Source organism: Phaseolus vulgaris, chromosome 10 (genome assembly GCF_051622355.1).
Source record: "Phaseolus vulgaris cultivar YP4 chromosome 10, ASM5162235v1, whole genome shotgun sequence".
Classification (NCBI taxonomy): Eukaryota; Viridiplantae; Streptophyta; class Magnoliopsida; order Fabales; family Fabaceae; genus Phaseolus; species Phaseolus vulgaris.
Genome location: NC_143507.1, coordinates 35,989,186 through 36,008,253, shown reverse-complemented (window position 1 = coordinate 36,008,253; position 19,068 = coordinate 35,989,186). Strand labels below are relative to the sequence as shown.

The 19,068-nt window shown below is 35.4% G+C and overlaps 1 protein-coding gene across 1 annotated transcript; it reads right to left on the bottom strand.

Annotated features, from left to right (window-relative positions):
• Positions 1–556: 556 nt before the first annotated feature.
• On the bottom strand, positions 557–16,326 carry LOC137819420 (uncharacterized). Its single transcript, XM_090296142.1, has 12 exons — positions 15,406–16,326; positions 13,297–15,330; positions 12,847–13,104; positions 11,896–12,594; positions 10,912–11,730; positions 9,963–10,643; positions 8,972–9,866; positions 5,597–5,844; positions 3,307–4,017; positions 2,368–3,207; positions 1,541–2,245; positions 557–1,438 (listed from the first exon to the last, which is right to left on the bottom strand). Exons 1-12 carry the CDS (start codon positions 16,324–16,326, stop codon positions 557–559), a joined length of 9,693 nt encoding a protein of 3,230 aa, XP_090152268.1.
• Positions 16,327–19,068: the final 2,742 nt, after the last annotated feature.

The window sequence follows — 19,068 nt, the reverse complement described above, 5'->3', positions numbered from 1 at the left end:
TGACAATCAATATTTTGATTGTCTGAACTAGTGTTAAAATTCTAGTTCTGACTACTGTCCTTGCTTTATCAACTTTTTATATCAGAACTTTCCTTTCCTTCAATCTTTTAGAATAAACTTGTCATGTTATCATTTATTATTTTAAGATCCATGTTTTATAAAAAGATGGAATGCAAGAAGGAAAATAAACTCACTAACTTCCATTTCTTCTCTGTTATTGTGCTTAATGAAAAGAAGAAAACAAGTTTTCAGGGGTAGCATAAGCCAACGCAAAGACAATAAGTTTCTTTCAGCTGACACAACTTCCTGAAGCAAATTATTTACAAGGTGATTAGTGATGACAAACACATATTAAGGAAAAATATTTTTTGATTTAACATTTCATAATTCTTGATTTATGTAAAATGCAGAAGCAAAGAAAAGTTATTAGATGATGAATGTCTTCACACAAAGTCAATAGCAGTTGATCAGCATATGCCAATTTCATTTCCAAGAGGAATAGAAAATCATATAATGTACTTACTTAAAAGTCTAGAGAATTTGTGACCAAACTAACTCAGGATGCCTCCTCCTCAAACTGTTGCATGATCAGAGGTTTTTTATCACCTTCACAACTGAATCCATCTATTATCACCTTAAATTTCGGAGGCACTTTATCACGACAACGGAAAACTTTGGTGCTGAAGCAATTTTGAACCCACACTCTTCTCAAGGATGGGAAATTTAAAGTGGATCTCCCGGTGTAAAAGCTTTCAAATTTGTCTAATGAGGTAAGAGTCAATTTCTCAAGCTTCTTGAATTCCATCTCATTTACATATTTATCTTCATCTTCTCTTTTGGGCTCATCTTCATCTCCCCCTTTGGCCACTATTTCTTTCAGTGATTCACATTCTTTGACTATGATCAATTCGAGGTTCACTAACTTTTTGGCGACTGAGGATGTAAATAAATACTGCAATTGGGAACATCGGTATGCACGTACTTCTTTCAGAAAAGAGAAAGACATTGTAGAAGTGGAATGCACTCCTATTGTTTCAACATGAGGGCATTGGGCGACAGTTAATTGGTGAACCTTCTCGCAGATTGTGTTTAACCATGATGAGTTCTCTGACTGGATGGACCGGATAGCAGATACTTGGACGAGTGTCAAAATTCTTATCTGTAAGAGCATCCCATCCTCACCATTTTTGGGGTTTTGAGCAAAGAAAATCTCTGGGTTATTACAATTTGGTGAAGCCATAATCATTTCTTTTAGGTTGGGTGTTGTATGGACTATTTCATTGAGCACCATAGGTATCTCACTCTGCTCACCGTTTACGAACAGGATCATTTTATTTATACATTTGAAGACTCCTGTAAATTTTTCAGACCTAAGCCTTGATCTTAATGCCAGAATTTGTTTCCAATCAAGATCCAACTCTTTCAGGTTGGAAATGACCTAACAATTAAAGCAAACACAAATTCAACAGAAATTAAGGACTGTAATAGGAAAAAAAAGGAAGAAATATTTGAGATTGCAGATTCTTTGATGCGCACTTACCTCTAGACTTGAGATAAGAGGCTGTCTGTTACCTAAAGTACCCTCACCCATGCAATGTGCACTTTGAAATAACTCCAATTTCTCACAGTTCGACACAGATAATTTATTTAAGGCTGGGCATTCCAAAGTGAATGTTTGAGGGTAAAAGCAAGTGAGTTGTGGCAAGGAAGAAAGATTGAACTCCTCTAAACAAGGGAGTACAAACTTTGCTTCTGTGTCTTCTTCTTTTTCTACAATTTCTTGGAACTCAGCACAAAATTCTATCTCAAGTCCTTTGAGACTCTTAAGATTTTTTGCCAGGGAAGCAGGAAATAAAGATTGCAGGTTTTCACAATTGCTAACAACGACCTGTTGCAGATTTGGAAAGATGAGAACTCCATTTTTCTTCTTTTCCCAGACATGTGTCATCTTCGATAGTCCTTTTAAGGTCAATATCTTCAACTGGGATGCTATTTCCGTAATCTCAGTGTCATTCATATAAAAAAGTACCTCTACTTTTGCGCTATCCCGTACTTCCAACTCTTTTAAGCTCTTTAGAAGACCAAGAATAGCAGATGGAAGTGCACATGGCAGAGTACAGTTCTGCAGCTTCAAAGTAACCAAATCGCCCAACCATTTGTTTTGCAGGCCAAACTTACAATGCGGATCTTTTTGTAGCTCAAGATTATCAGAAAAACACTCCTTGTCCACTGCTTTAAAAAACTCCTGTAAATATTACAAAAGATTTATTTTTATAATTTTTCTAAATTACTTGTAGATATTCATTAAATATGATAAGATCAAATAAATTATAAATATCTTTCCGAACACATACTTGAAATTTTTACCTTTCGTTGTGAGATCTCTTTTATTCTGGTGTTAAGATCTTGTGGAGGGGCTAACTTGTGTGCTTCCTGATCCATGGATAACGTAATTTCCATAAGGGATTCAATTCCTTGGGAGAAAATCTTCATGTTGGGGCAGCTCCGTATTACCACAGTTTTCAAAGATGATAATTGCAGAGTGTCACTCGCAGAATAAAAACATTCTAAACTTCTTAAAAATAATAGATAAATGGTGTGGAGTCGCTCAAATTTAATGGGTTCAGAAGTTGCATCTCCCTCTTTAGCCACTATTTCTGTTACTGATTTGCATTCTCTGACAGCAATCTTCTCTAGGTTCACTAACGTTTTTGCAGCTGAAGATGTAAATAAATAGTTCATGTTTGGACATTTGTATATTTTCACTTCTTTCAGACAAGAGAAAGACACTTTATTAGAAGTAGAATGTACTCCTAATGTACTCAAATGTGGACATCTAGAAACATATAACTTGTGGAGCCTCTCACAGATTATGTTTAAGCTTAGGGAGTACTCTAACTGGGGAGTGGACACATTGCGTAGTCTCAATATTGTTAACTGTCCCAGGATCTCCTCCTCGCCAATTTTGGGGTTTTGAGCAAGGAAATTCTCGAGACTTTTGCAATTGTTTATACCCATTTCTATTAAATTTGGTGCCTTGAGTATTTCAATGGGCAACATAGGCATTTTATTCTCATCAGCGCCAAAGAACAAGGAAATGCTGTTTAAATTTGTGAGGCCTTCTGTTGATTGCCGTGACTTAAACCATAAGCTTAATGCCAGAATTTGTTTCCAATCAAGAGTCAGTTTCTTCAGGTTGGAAATGGCCTAACAGTTAGAGACAACGACAAATCGGATCAAAAGGTGTGTGAATTAGATAAAAAGATGAAAGGAGAAAAGAGTAAATTTTATGATGCTTTAACTTACCTTCGGATCTGAGATAAGAGGAAGTCTGCTGCTTGAAGTACCTGCACCCATGGGTTCATATACACTTTGAAATACCCCTAACTCATCACAATCCCTCATAGATAAAAATTTTAGGGCGGGGAATTCCAGAGTGAATGTTTTAGGGCAAGTAACCCGGGGCAAGTTAATGAGTTCCAAATCCTCTAGAGAAGGGAACACAAACTTTTCTGTTACAAATGCTGCTTCTTCCTTTTCAACCAAGTCTTGCAAATTTTCACAGGAATCTATTTTAAGCTTCTTAAGATCACTGAGACTTTTTGCCAGGAAAGCAGGAAATAAAGTTTGCAGCCTTGCACAATAACTGACAGCAACCTCTTGTAGATTGGGAAAGATGAGAATTCTGTGAGTGTCCTTTTCCCACACATGTGTAAGCTCTGGTAGCCCATTTAAAGTCAATATCTTCAACTGGGATTCTGTTGCTGTAATTTCAGTGTCGTCATTCATGTGAAAAATTGCCTTTACTTGGTCACTATTTCGTACTTCTAACTCTTTTAAGTTGTTTAAAAGAGCAAGAATAGAAGATGGAATTGCATATGATAGAGTGCAGTTCTGCAGCTTCAAAGTTTCCAAATTGGCCATCCATTTGTTTTGCAGACCAATTTTACAACGCAGGTCTGCTTGTAGCTTAAGATTATCAGAAAAACATTCCTTGTCCACGGCTTGAAAAAACTCCTGTAAATATTGCAATAGGTTTATCATCAGATATATCAATTGCCTGCTCTGCTTTGTTTACCTATAAATAACCGCTTTAAATCTACAATGGTTCTGTCAACAGAGACAAAGTTTAGATTTTTAATGCATTTCAAATAGAGAGTACAATATTCTTATATAGTCTCACAATAAACTTCCCGATACATCTTCTCTAATAACAGTTATAGTATAAATTACATATAAAACCATACTATAAATAACGTTCTAAACCCTAAATTAAAAGTAATAATGGTTGGTCATTCAAATTTTCATAAAAGAAAGAACAACTGATGGCAATGCTTAACAAATTCCTTGTTTAAACTAAAACCTTTCATATTCTTCATTCCAATCATCTCCTTCAATTTTTCAAAATAGAATTGTCAAGATGTCTTTTACTTTTCCATTCTTCACATGTTCTAATAAAATGAAAATGAGCATCAATATGCTTATTCCTCTCATCATTAATTGGATTCTTTGATAATTCAATAGTTGATTTGTTGTCAACTCGTATTTCAGTTGTCTCACATTGTTGCAAATTTAACTCACATAATAAATTTATTTACCAAATCGTCTGACACACACCAATATGTTGTAATATATTCCTCCTCACATGTTGACAAAGTTACGATTGGATGCTTCTTTGAGAGTCATGTGAATGTTGTATTCCCCATGTAGAACATGTATCCTACTCTACTTTTTCAATCATCTACATCTCCACATCAATCACTATCAGAGTATCCAACCAACTTAAATTCATTTGTTTTTTAGTAGAGTAGCCCAAGTGATTTTTTTCCTCGAATGTATCAAAGAATTCTTTTAATAGCTTTTAGGTGCAAGTGTCTTAGATCCTCCATGAATTGACTTACTATACGAAAATTATACTCAATGTTCAGCCTTGTACATGTGAGATACTGTAGACTCCTTACTAAACTACAGTATTCACTTGCATTCACTTGGTCTCCTCCCTAAAATTTAAAGTGTTTTATACCGAACTTCATTGAGGTTGTTACCGGATTACAATCTTCCGTCTTGCTTTTCTTCAAAATATCCTTCACATATGTGCTTCTTGGGACACAAAAATTCCAAAATCTCCTTGTCTAATCTCAAGGCTAAGAAAATACTTCATCAATCCTAACTCTGTCATTTCAAACTCTTGCTTCATAACCTTTAAAATCTTCAGCCATCTTCTCATTACTCCCCATGCAAATAAGAGCATCAACATAAAGAGCAACAAAAAGTAAATTACCTTCTTCTTTCTTAACATACAGTGCAGCTCATATGGACATTGTAAAAATTTATTCCTTTTGAAGTAAGTCTCAATTTGGATGTTCCAAGCATGGGGCGCTTGCTTTAACCCATAGAGTGCTTTCTTTAGTTTCAAAACTTTGCTCTCCTTTCCAGATTTCATCTACCCTGACGATTGCTCTACATAGACATATTCTTCAAGGACTCCATTTTAAAATGCAGATTTCACATCCATTTGATAGATTGGTCACTTGAGTTTTGCAACAAGAGACAAAAGAAGTAGAATTATCTTCATTCTTGCAATCAGAGCAAAAACTTTTTCATAATCAATTTCCAACTTTTGTTTGTAACCTTTTGCGGCTAGTTGTGCCTTATACCTTTCAATCTCCCCTTGGACATTCATCTTTTTCTTGTACACCCATTTTACACCTATGAGTTTATATCCTTTTGGAAACTCTACTAAGTCCCTCGTTCCATTTCTTTCAATTGCTTTTTTCTCTTTGTCCATTACAGCTTTCCATTTTTGGTCTCTCACTTCTTCCTCAAATTCAATGTTCTCTGAGTCTGCTAATAAGCAAATCAATGTGTTTCATTAGTTGAGTCATATAGGTCTTGTAGGCTTCGTATCTTAGGTTGGCATGGCTCTTCTTCTTCGTAATATAGAGAAATTATTGGAATATTTATTGGTATAATACTCAATTACTTTCCTTGTTTTGCAACCATTTGATTCTTCTAGTCCCACGTGTTTTCTTCATACGTCTCGACTCTCAATCACCTTTTTATCAATGGGATCAAACAACTAAAAAGTCTTTGTCTTCTCATCATACCAAATAAACATATATTTCTTACTCTTATCATCAAGTTTGGTTCTTGTTTGATAAGGTGCACGTAGGCTACACTACCAAACACTTTAAGGTGTGATATGATTGGTTTATAACCACTTTAGGATTCTTGTGGTGTTTGATTCATCAATTTTGTATGAAGATATGGATTTTGCACATACACAACGCACTACACTACTTTCGCATAAAATTCCTTGTGCATTTTTTGCTCTTCAACATTCATCGAACCATATCAAGTATTATTCAAGTTTTCCTTTCCACAATACCATTTTGTTGAGATGAATATAGTGTTGTCAAGAATATTTTGATAACTTGTTCCTCACAATAGTTTGTGAGAGTGGTTCACGTGTACTCTTCGCCTCTGTCTGACCGTAAAGCCTTTATGTATAAATTTTGTGTCTTCTCTACCACTGCCTTAAATTTTTGAACACCTTAAATGCTTCTGATTTTTCCTTCAAAAAATAAACTCAAGTCTTCCTTGTATAGTCGTCAATGGAAGTAATGAAATACCTCTTCTCACTAAAAGACCTAGGAGAGATTGGGCCACATATGTTAGTATGAACCAACTCAGGGCATCTCCTTGCACGATATTATACCTTCTTTGAAAATTTGTCCTTGCTTGCTTACCAAATACATAACCTTCACAAATTTATTGATGTAGTCCATGTATGATAACCCATGGACCATGTTCTTCTTTGCTAACTCTTTTAGCCCACCGTAGTGTAAATGTCCAAACTATAAATGACATAACCATGTTTTGTCCTCCATGTTGACTTGCAAACACCTGTCTTGTATATTCTTTAAGTTGAGTTTGAACATCCGATTCTGACATCTCCACATGTGCGAGCACTCTATCATTTTTGTCCTTCAAGTGCAACATTCAGTCTTTCATGAAAATCGAACATCCTTTCTTCAATAATTGTCCCATATTACGAATATTACTTTTCAAGTCAGATACATAATAAAATTCCTTCATAAGTTGAGGAAATCTCAAAGGAGTGGAATGATAACCTGCACACATCACATATTTATATTGTAGTTGCCTCAAGGAATAATGTTTTCCATCGGTGCAAGTTAATTGGGGTGTTAGTTTAGACCAATGTTGAAGATATTGTATTTTGTTTGGATTTTTTTGCTTAATTTGATGAACTAGGGAATTATGTAAGTTGTAAGCTAGGAAAATGATGGGAGGACGACAATTTTAGGTTATATATTTATGCATTTGTACGTTTTTGCAGACTTAATTTTTGCTTTAGTTGGTTGGTTGTCTTGGGTCAACTTGCAATACTTTGTCTCAAGCCTGGTTTTTGTATATGGGTTGGGACACCCTAAGTACTCCTTATTTTATTCTTTATTTTTTGCTATAAAAAAACTTAATAGAAGTCCTCCATAGTACCTTCTTTTCTAGGGAAAAACATATTTTTCCCCGACCCTTGTTGAGTCTCCAAAAGACACATGTCCATCTTTTATCTCTTGTATATCAACAAAGAAGTGTTTGTGCCCACACATGTGACTACTAGCACCAATGTCGTGATACCCTATACCATGTCACTATCTAGAGTGACACCTTCATTGGCCATCATGAGAATCCCTTCATCTTTTGTCTCATCTTCCTCGACTAAATTTGCATTTTCTTCCACTTTGTTCTCAGTATAACAGTCTTTTTTCATAGTGTCCATGTTTTTCGCAGTTGTAACATTCAACATTTTGACTATTTGAACGACCATCTCTTCCACGACCGTGACCTCATCCATGCTAGTTTTGTTGGTTCATTTCTCCTCTCTCTTTATTGTTGAACTCACGACAACAACCTCCGTTGCGACTAAAGTCGCGACCTTCACGTCCACATCTTTTTCCTCGGTTATATTGCACATACATCACCTTGTCTCCCTTGATGGTCATCTTTGTTTGTAAGGCTTCCTCCAAGACTTCTTATTTCTTTTTCTTCTTTCGTTGTTCACATGTCTTCAAGAGAACCCGTGAGATCATCAATGGTCATTGCTTCCAAATTTCTTGACTCATCAATTGCACATACAACATTTTCAAAGTCATCAATCAATGATCAAAGAATTTTCTCCACGACCCTTGCATCCATGGGAGTTTCTCCATTGTGTTTGAGTTTATTGGCTACCGTCTGCACACGAGTAATGTAATAGATACATCTTCTGAATCCTTCATTCTCATGGCCTCCAACTCTCCTCAAAGAGTTTGAAGATGCATTAATTAACTCGATCAACACCCTTGAACAAGTTTTCCAAAATGTACCACGCTTTCTTCAAAGTTGAGGCACCAATAATCTTCTCAAGAATTGACTCATCATGAACAACTCGATAAACATGTACAAAATTGTTTTATCTTTTGTTTGTGTCTCCTTCAACATTTTGTGTTTGGTTGTTGAATATCCTATGGTATTTTTTTATTCTTTGAAATCTTCTTGGACCACCCCAAAGCATCTTGAGATCCAAAAAGGACTTTCATTTGGATGCTCAAATTCTCATAATTTTCCATATTTGTTAGTTGAGGTTGTGGCAAATTATTGGTTACACTCACCATAGCTTTTGATACCAATTTGTTAACAGAGACAACTTTTTTATTTCTTACTGCATTTCAAATAGAGAGTATAATATTACTATATAGTCTCAATATCGACTTTCCAATTCACCAGTTCTCTCTTGTAACAACTATATTGTAAATTACATTTAAAATCATACTATAAATTACATTCAAAATAAGAATTAAAGATAATAATTATTGGTCATTCAAATTTCCATGAAAAAACAAAACTTATGGCGGTTTTGAGTTTAATACTTAACAAATTCTTGTTTTAGATTCTTTAAATTCACACAAACCATAGTCATAATTAATTGATTCATAATTAGAAGTGGTTACCTCTTGAAGGAACACCTTTTTTACCGAAGAGTTAAGATTATTGTACAAGACCAATTCATCACTTGAGTTGTTTGAAGCTTGAATTCCTCTAAAAGAAGAATTTACGTCTATCTCTCCTCGAGAGAAAAACTCCATCTTGGGGCACCTCCATATCTCCACTTGCATCAAGGAGGGTAAGCGCATAGTGTCATTGCCTGAATAAAAGCATTTCAAGCTTCGTAAAAGAATTAGATCTATGCGCTTTAGCTTCTGTAATATGATCTCTTCTGAAATGACACCCTCATCTTTCAAGACTATTGCTTCCATTGATTTACAGTGTCTGACTTCTATATGCTCAAGGTTCTCTAACTTATTCACAGCAGATAATGTGAATAAATACTTCAATTCTTGACAGCTGTCTATGAACATTTCTTTCACATACGTGAAAGACACTAAAGGAGTAGAATGCACTAAAGTTTTCAAATCAGGACAATTGAGAATATATAATTCTTGGAGCTTTTCACTGTCACAAATCACGTTTAACCATGGTGAGTCCTCCGATCCAATGGACTGGAGTTTTGAAACTTTATTCAGTTTCAATGTTTTCAAGTCTGTAAGCACCCTTTTTTCAACAATTTCTGGGATTTGAGTCTGGAATAACTCGAGGAAACTGCAATAGTGTATACTCATTTTTGTTAAATTGGGCATCTTCTGGAGTATTTGAATGGGCAAATAAGGTCTTTTATTCTCATCAGCATCAAACAACAGCTGAATATAATTTAAATATTTGAGGTTGTCCAAAGGTTCTCCCAACTTTGTCCTTAACACCAATGTGAGTTCCCAGTCAAGTGTCAGTACCTCAAGGTTGCAAATGTTCTAGTGAAAGAAAATCAAATAAAAGGGTGAGGACTGAGTATTAAAAGGTGAAACGTAAAATATATAGAAAGTGCGCATTTCTTGTTACTGAATTACCTTTAGATCAAAGAAAATGGATTTAGCACTTCCAAATAGCTCCAACTCTGGGCAACTCCACACTAATAAATTATTTAACACAGGGCATTCCAAAGTAAATGATTCTGAGTAGAAGTAAATGAGCTCTGGCAGATCACCAAGATGAAGTGTACTTAAGCATGGGAACACAAACACAGCTGCTGTATCCTCTTCCTTTCTAACAATTTCATGCAATCCATGACAAAGTAGTATTTGAAGTTCGTCAAGTTTCTTAAGATTTTTTGCCAAGGTCAAAGGAAACACAGTTTGCAGCTTTTCACATTCACTGACATTGACTACCTTCAGATTTTGAAAGCTCTGAGTTCCTTTACCGTTTCTTTCCCACACATCCTTAAGTTTTGGCAGCTCTTGTAAAGTCAATTTCTGCAAGTAGAATGTTGTTCCAGTACCCTCTTCAGCCTTCATCTCAAAAATTACCTCAACATTGTTGCAACCTCGTACTTGCAGTTCTTCTAAGCTCCTCAAATAAGGAAGAATATTAGATGGAATTGCACATGGTTGAATTACACAGTTCTCAAGCTTCAAAATTTTCAAACTATAAAACCAGCTAGTTTGCTTTTGCAGACCAGCTCCACTTTGCCACGCTTCTTGTAGCTCTTGATGTTCAGAAAGGCTCATCTCTTCCATGCCTTCAAAAAATTTCTGTGAATATATATTGTGTAAGTTCACTGTATAATATCTATTCCAGTCAGACAATCACTTGTGGTCATTGCTTTCTTCTATTTCTTGGTTAGAGGAGGATAATTAGATAATGTTTACAGGTTTTTTATTCTTTAAAGAGATAACTGAAGCTAAAACATAATTATTTCTCTTTTTTTCTTTTTACCACAAATTTAATTTAACTTTTAAAAATGGGAGAACAAAATTGAAACCAAAAATTTAGTCAAGAAAATCATACAAAATTACATACCTTTTCCTCGAATATGTTTTGTATTGTAGCATTTATACCTCCTTCCCAGCAAAATCGTTTGTTCTCTTTTCCATGAATAACATGTATATTTTGTAAAATTGGTGAGCTGGTGACTGTTTCAGAAAAATTATCCATATTATAACATGCACTCACTACTAATTTCTCCAATGATGGGAATTCAAAGTCACAATCAGAGACACAGAAACTCTTGAGGTTCTTCAGTGAAACAAGCTCTAGGGCTTTCAATTGTTGAAAAACAACTTTGTCCGATTTTTCTCCATCTTTTCTTACTATTTCCATCAGGGATTCACATTTCACTACCTTCATGCTGTTGAGCTGAACCAAACTTTTTGCAGTAGATGCTGACATTAGACTTTGCAATCCATCACAGTTGACCACTTCTAGATTTGTCAAGCGAGTAAAAGATACAGAGGAAGGTGCAATAGTAATCATACAGGGACAGTTCTGTAAAATCAAAAACTCTAACCTTTCAAGAATTATGTCTGGTTCAAAGCCTATCTCTTCAAGCTTCGGCAAGTCTATCAACTTCAAGCTTTTCAGATTTGGAACTACTCCTAAGTTTTCAATTTCTGTATCTTCTTTTAGAGGCAATATCTTTTCAAAGAAACAATTACTTAATGATAGGCTTTTCAAATTAGGATTTCTGTGTAGGAAAGAATATAAAATCTCAGTATCCATTAATCTAGATAAGGAAAGCTCTTCTAAGTTATCCCTTCGATGCTTCCTTTTACCCATATAACTGCTTGGTGACTTTGCATGCCAAGACTCAATTTGCATGGACTTCAAGTTATTGATAACCTATAATTGACAAACATGTAAACAAAAGGATGAGTATATCAATATAAAATGTACATACATTACAATGAAAGTGGAAGAATACGTTTCCATTTTTATCATTTGCTATTTAATTTTGCATGAATTAGATAGTGTGGTTCAAGAGTTGAAAGGGCTTAGTACAAGAACCTCTTCAGGAAAGAATACATGTACAGGATTTGTTTGTGCGTGCTCGGTTCCTTTGTTGAATGGTTCTAGATTGTTACAAAGTTCAATAGACAGCTCATTCAATGGACATGATAAATCATAGGATGTTGGATAGAAGCTCGTAAGTTTTGGCAGTTCTGAAAACTTGATGGTGCTTAGTTTAGGAAAGTTAAATCTGGCTCTACCCGTGATGGTAGCTTCCCTTTCGGCAACAATTTCACTCAATCCACAGCAATTACAAACCACAAGAGATTCAAGATTATCAAGACTCCTGGCTACAGAAAATGGAAATATATATTCCAAGCTGTCACCACAATCTTGTGCCCACATTTTCTTCAGTTTGTTAAACTTAGGAATCCCTATTCGGTCTTCATTATTGATTTTCCATACAAGCTTCAATTTTGGCAGTGTTTCTAAATAAACATCTTGCAAGTTATTAGCTACATCCCCAACTTGCTCACGTATGTTAAATATTGCTTGCATGGACCTGCAATTTGTAACTCTCAAGTTGCATAGACTCCCAAATATTCCCTCCATTACATTTTCAAGTTTGCCACACTCCTCAATGATTAGAGTATCTAGTTTGTTAAAGGAGTCTGAAGGGAGTTTCGGATTCCATATCTTGCTCAGACTCTTCATGCTGCCAAGTTTCATATTCTTCAATTTTGGAAAGATGCTACCCTATTTTGGTACACAGTTACTATTAGTTAATGGAATTACATGTAAAATAGAGAAAACAAATTAATAAACAGAAAAAGCATGAAGTAATTTGGTTATAATAAACATTAAAAACTATTAAAATTTAAAATGGACTAATATAACATTTATAGATCTACAAACAAACAACATCAATTATTGTACTATTTGAAACTACGATTGTGGGTTTGCAATTTCAAATCGTAACATTGAATCTAATCAGACCAATCTTCTTACCATAATATCCTTCTCTGAATCTTGTTCAGGGAAGAAGATGCTTCTCATCTTATCACATTCACTTACATAAAGGCTTTGAAGATTCACCAGACTCTTGGCCATTGTAGATGAAATCAAATATGTTAATTTCCAACAACCATTAACATCCAAACGTGTCAAACTTTCAAAAGATAATCTTTTTGAATGATGGTCGACACTCCAAATAACGTCAATCATGATTGAGGACAACTCCAGTCTCTCTAATTTTGAAACTCCAACCTGCAAAGAGACACACGTGATTAGTGTCTCAAAAAACTAAGGAATTGATCAACTTAATTTTCGTAATAGACAAATAAACTTCTTCTATTTTAAAGTTTAACTCCTTACAAACTCTTTTCTATTAGTTGAACAAAATAAAATGTGAAAAAAAAAGTTTTAGCAAAGAAATTTGGAGGAGAATTATAAACGCACCTTTTCGTGGAAGAGTTTTGTTTTCCCTCCTTCTATCGGAGGAATGGCATCAAACCCAATAAACTCAGACAAAGATTGTAGCTTCAAATAGCGTAATTCAGGAAGAGTAAGAAACTCAGTTTTTTCAGGGTTGCTTTGTGATCCCACACCGATAATTTCCTTCAAAGAATTACATTCAGAAACTTCAATTGTTTCAAGAACTTTTAAAAGTCTAACCACAGAAATTGAGAAGACATTCTTCAAATCACCACAGAGATTGATCTTGATGACTTTCAGTTTACCAAAAGAGGGTTCAGAAAGTTTACATGAGCATAATTCATTCATCTTCAGATTATTGAGACATAATGACTCCAATTTTGGAAAAGCTTTCTCAGGGTGCTGCCGGTCCTTTGGATGGATCAGAGATTGAATGGTAGAATTATTTACAATCCACAAATGTTTGAGATATGGAAATCCTTTTAAATTTAATCTATAAAAAAGGTCGTGGACAATATTATGGGCTTCATGGACACTATTATTAAGTTCAAGAAACAAATTTTCAACTCCTTCAAACAGCATTTTGATCCCCTTTAGAGAATGAATCTCAGATCCATTTTTCAATTGCAGTGCCAAAAATTTCAATGTTTCATATTTCTCTGGCATCTTGAAATCAGTCTCTAAAAATGAACTCAAATCTCCAATAACAATCTTGTAACTATATAACTTGTCAAAAAACAAATTCCTTGGCAAGTAGGAAACATTTGGGATTTGTATGTCTAGAGTTGTCAATTGATTCAAATGTTTCAGATCAGAAAGAAGAGCTATTTTACTTTGACGTGTTTGCTCTTCATCCTCCCATTGAATCAAGGTATTTCTCATATACAACTCCTCCAAACTTACCAAGCTTGATATGACACCATATGGAATTTTTTTAAGTTTAGAGCAATTACATATGTCAAAAATTTGTAGCATTTTTAACGCATTCAACTCATCTGGCAAACTTTTAATATCAGATCCTGAAAAACTAAGAATTCTTAACTTTTTCAGCTCTCCTATGATGGATAGTTCCTCATCTAGCATGCAGCATTGCTCCAAACAAAGCATTCTAAGTTTATGCAAGCATGAAATTGAAGAATCAATGAGGGGGAGATGAATACCAGTCAATATCAACACTCTGAGTTCTTTCACTCCTTTGAAGAAGTTTTTAGGTATTTTAGGACGTGTATCATTGTTGACAATTTGAAGGACTCTAAGTCTTGGATAGTTTATTCTCCTGGGAAACTCTTCAATGTAGTCACATTGATGTAAGGAAATAGCAGCATACCTTTCAAGTTTATCAGGCCATTCATCCACTTTTCCCTTTGTCATTGTAAATAAATGATTTTCCTTATATGCTATTGACAAAGCTGCGGTACGAACAGTATCCGGCATGGTAAAATGGTCACTTGAATAACTGTCAGACAACAGACCTGACTCTTTTAGCTTTGCAACCAACGTATGTACTTTGTCTCTGGTTTGCCTTGCTGTGTTAATTTCTCGAAGAAAACCAAAACCAATACAATATTTGACCAAGTCCATAATCAATGCATCATGAGCCAGGCGAGCACAAAGCAAGCAAGTGTGCTTGAGTTCCTCATCCAAAAGCTCATAACTCAACTTTGTAGAAAATTCAGGTGCTCCAGTTAAGTTTTGAGATTCAAGTTTTCTGTTAGTTTCCTCCCATACAGAAAGGCTCTTATTTTTCAGTGCCCTTGCAGTGGTAACTATTGTCATTGGCAACCCTTTACACTTCTTGGCAATTTGAGCTGCTAATTTGTCAAATTCAGAATTCTTGCCATCTATTCCAGCCTTTTTCTTGAACAGCATCTCTCCTTCCTTCTCCTTTAAGACTTCCAAGGGGAAAATATACTCTTCTTTCCCTTCCATTTGACTTAATAACACTTGCTTGATTTCAGAAATCATCAAAATCTTGCACCCTTTGTACTGAGGAACAGTTTTTTCTCTTTTCACCAGATCAGAAGCATCATCAACGGGGGATTTTCCTTCATTGGCATTCTTCAAACCACTACCAAGGATATCTATTTGTTTGACACTCTTCACCCTATCAAGAGAACTGGGGGATTTTCCAACAGTGACATTCTTGAAGCTATCAACATCAAGGGATTTTCCTTTGAAATTTGTTACGCCATCATCTTTCTCTAATTCAGATGGAATCCCCAGCAGGTTAAAGTTCACTTCTTCCCAAAGATCATCTAGGATTACAAGCGTGCTCTTATTCTCATTATTCAATATCTGGTGAATCCTAACAGCTCTTGCAATGTCACTTTCCTCCTCCAATACAACCCCCAACATATCAACAATTTGTCCTTGGATTTTTCTTACGTCAGGGTTTTTTGTCACACTTGCCATGGTCACCACTTCGAACATCTTATCTTTCAAGGCTTTCTTCACAACTTCTTTCACCAAAGAGGTCTTGCCAACGCCACTCAACCCATGAAGACCGATCATTCTAACACCTGGCTTTTGGAATTCATCAGTAATCTTTTTCACAGTGTCATTTCTTGATGTATAGCTTTCATAACCAAGGTTTGAAAAAAATGCAGCCATGGAGGGTGGCCCAGACCAATAAGACAAAATGTCAAACTTTGTATTTTGCAGCAACCCATTTGCCTGCTTTGTGATATCATCTGCTTTTCTACTTCGATGATACCTTATCCCCGGCTTCGGAAGATAACCACTTTCGAAAAAGTCAAACACTGCACAGTTATGGCATTTTTCGTCCTCGTGGAAATCCTTATATGCGAGAATGAGTTTATCCACACTCTCTATCCATTCTTTAACTTCAACGTGAATTCTTCTGCCATGTCGACGTTCTTCCTCATCAACGGTATGCTGAATAGTATCTCTCTTCTTCTTGAGCTTCTCCACAACATCTTCTACTTCACGAACTCTTGCCTCGTACAAGTTAAGTTGAATCAATTGCCTCTTTAGCCACGCCTTTGCACGAGGTGACGATGTCAGGAATTGATAACACGCGACCAGAGAAGCCATGTTGCATCTCAACTACATCTTTTCTGCATGCATACGTGTAAATCACAGTAAAATATTAATTAAGAGATAATATAGTAGAAGTAATGAATCGATAAATATAGATGAGAGATGATGAGTTTTGTTGTTCTTTGAGATAACAAAGTGTAGTTTTCTAAAATTCTTATCTCCAGAGATCGATTTCTTTTTGTATTTCACTGAATAAATTCTACAGTTCTTCTATATATGTTCATCCTTCGGGTTATAGATGATTGTCGGTCAGTTTTTCTATTGGATAGGGAAATGTTGGACAGTGTACTTGTAGCATATGAGATTGTAGAAGAAATAAGGAGGCAGAAGAAAAGTGGGATTTTTATCAAGTTGGATTATGAAAAGGCTTATGACTCATTAGTTGAGAGTTTTTGTACCATATGATGAATAAATTAGACTTTGATGAAAATGGATTTGTTGGATTAAAGGATGTGTGGAATCAACATCAGTCTCTATCTGGATTAGTGGAAGTCCTACAAAAAGTTTAAACTAACTAGGGGTTGAGACAAGAAGATCCTCTGGCTCTTTTTTTATTTTTTATTGTGGCTGAGGGGTTGGCAGGATTAATCAAGCAAACAATTAAGAAAAAAAAATTTCAAGGATTGAAAATAGGAAGTTTAGAAGTTGAAACCTTTATTTTGCAGTTTACAAATGATATCCTTTTATGTGTGAGGCTAGTCATAAGCACATTTACATTTAAAGTCATTCTTAGATATTATGAGCTTGCTTCGGACCTTAAGATTAACTATCATAAATCACATATAGCCTCTATTGGCCTGCAGAGGAGAACATCAAATTCCTTTGCCAACACCTTAAATTGCACAAAAATGGGTATTCCTTAGGATTAATGGTGGGTGGGAATCCGAGGAGAAAATAGTTTTGGGAGCCTATTATAGATAAAATTAGGTCCAAATTAAATGCATGGAAGGGGAGACATTTCTATATGGCGGGTAGAATTTATCTTGTTAAGTTTATGTTTGTTGCTCTTCCCCTATTTTATCTCTCCGTTTTTTAAAGCAAGTATATCAATATTTCAAACAATCAAAAATATTCAGAGAAAATTCATGTGGGGTGGGGAGTGATCACAATTATATAGCATGGGTAAGTTGGGAGAAACTTTGTAAATCTAAGGAAGAAGTGGGCTTAGGTATTAAGGATATTTGAACTTTTAACTACGCTTTTTTGGCCAAAAGAAAATGGCGTATGGGGGATGAGGATAAAGGGTTATGAAAAGAAATTTTAAGATCTAAATACGAGAAGGAATCAGGTTGCGTAATTAACCAAGCTCGCTATCAGTCTTGGTGGTGGAGAGACCTATGAAAAATATATGTGGTGAGGGAGAAGGGATGAATTGGTTTAATAATGGCATTGGCTGGAAATTAGGAGAGGGTGATAGAATTAGACTATGGGAGGATAAATGATTAGACCAAGGATGTCTTAAGAATTTGTTCCCTAGGTTGTTTTCTCTATGTGTTGTCTGTGCGGGGAGGAGGAGGAAACCACATCCCATCTCTTTTGTACGTGTAAAGTCACTTGGCTCGTGTGACCCAAGTGTTATAAGTGGATAGAGATGGCAACGACGCTACATAGGGAGCCAAAGAAACATTTTGAAGGCTTCAGGTTGGTTGGGGTCAAGGAAAGCGTTAATCAAATTTGGGGAGGTGTATGGATAGTAGTCATAGGAGAACTATGGTTTCATAGGAATAGGAGAATTTTCAAAGGAGGAAGGGTAGATCACGCCGAAATTTTTCATTTGGCACAGATGAAGGCTTGGTCATGGGTTTCATCCAAAACACATGGTATTAGTTTTTCGTATTCAGATTGGTGCCTAGAACCTTTGATTTCCATGAAGTCGGTCAAAGGTTCTAAGAGATTGGGAGGCCCGATCTAATAAGTCGGCCTCTTTGTTTATATTATGGCTAGGTGGTTCGAGATTGAGTATCTCAACCAATATTTTGTATAAGGGTTGGGTTATCCCTGAAATAACTCATATTAATTCATACGCTTTTTGCCGATAAAAAAAAGGTTGTTTTCTCTATCTCTAGGTCAAGGTAAAAAAAATAAAGGATTTAGGAGTTTGGTCTGAGTTAGGTTAACAGTGGAGACTCAACTAGAGAACGAATAGGTTTGAATAGGAAAATAGTTTAGAAGATCAGCTAATTATGATGTTTGAAAGTGTAAAATTGCATAGGGAGATTGACGATTTAAGGCAACGGATGGCAAATGAATTAAGCTTGTTCTCAGTTAAATCGGCCTATAAAATGTTGCACACATTTGAAGAATCTAAAATTTGTGGTGTTTTTAATTCCTTTTGGGCAATAAAAGCACTTTCGAGTGCGCAAACCCTTGCTTTGAGGGTTTTACTAAGTAAACTTGCTACTACTAGAGTTAATTTATCTATAAGAGGGATTATACTAAGTTCAACTTCATGTCTGTTGTGCCAATTAACGGATGAAACGGTAAGGCATCTATTTGTAGAGTGTGTGATAGAAAATGTTATTTAGAATAAATGTTATAGATGGTTAGGTGTTTTGTTTGTTCATCATGTGGAGTTAATGTCTCACTTTAAACAATTTCATCTTCTCAACATTAATCTAAGGCAAAACCTAGTTTGGAAGGGTGTGTTGATTGTTGTGATATGGAGTATATAGGACCATAGAAATAGGGTAGTCTTTAAACAAGGGAAGATTGATGTGGAAGAAGTGTTTAATATGA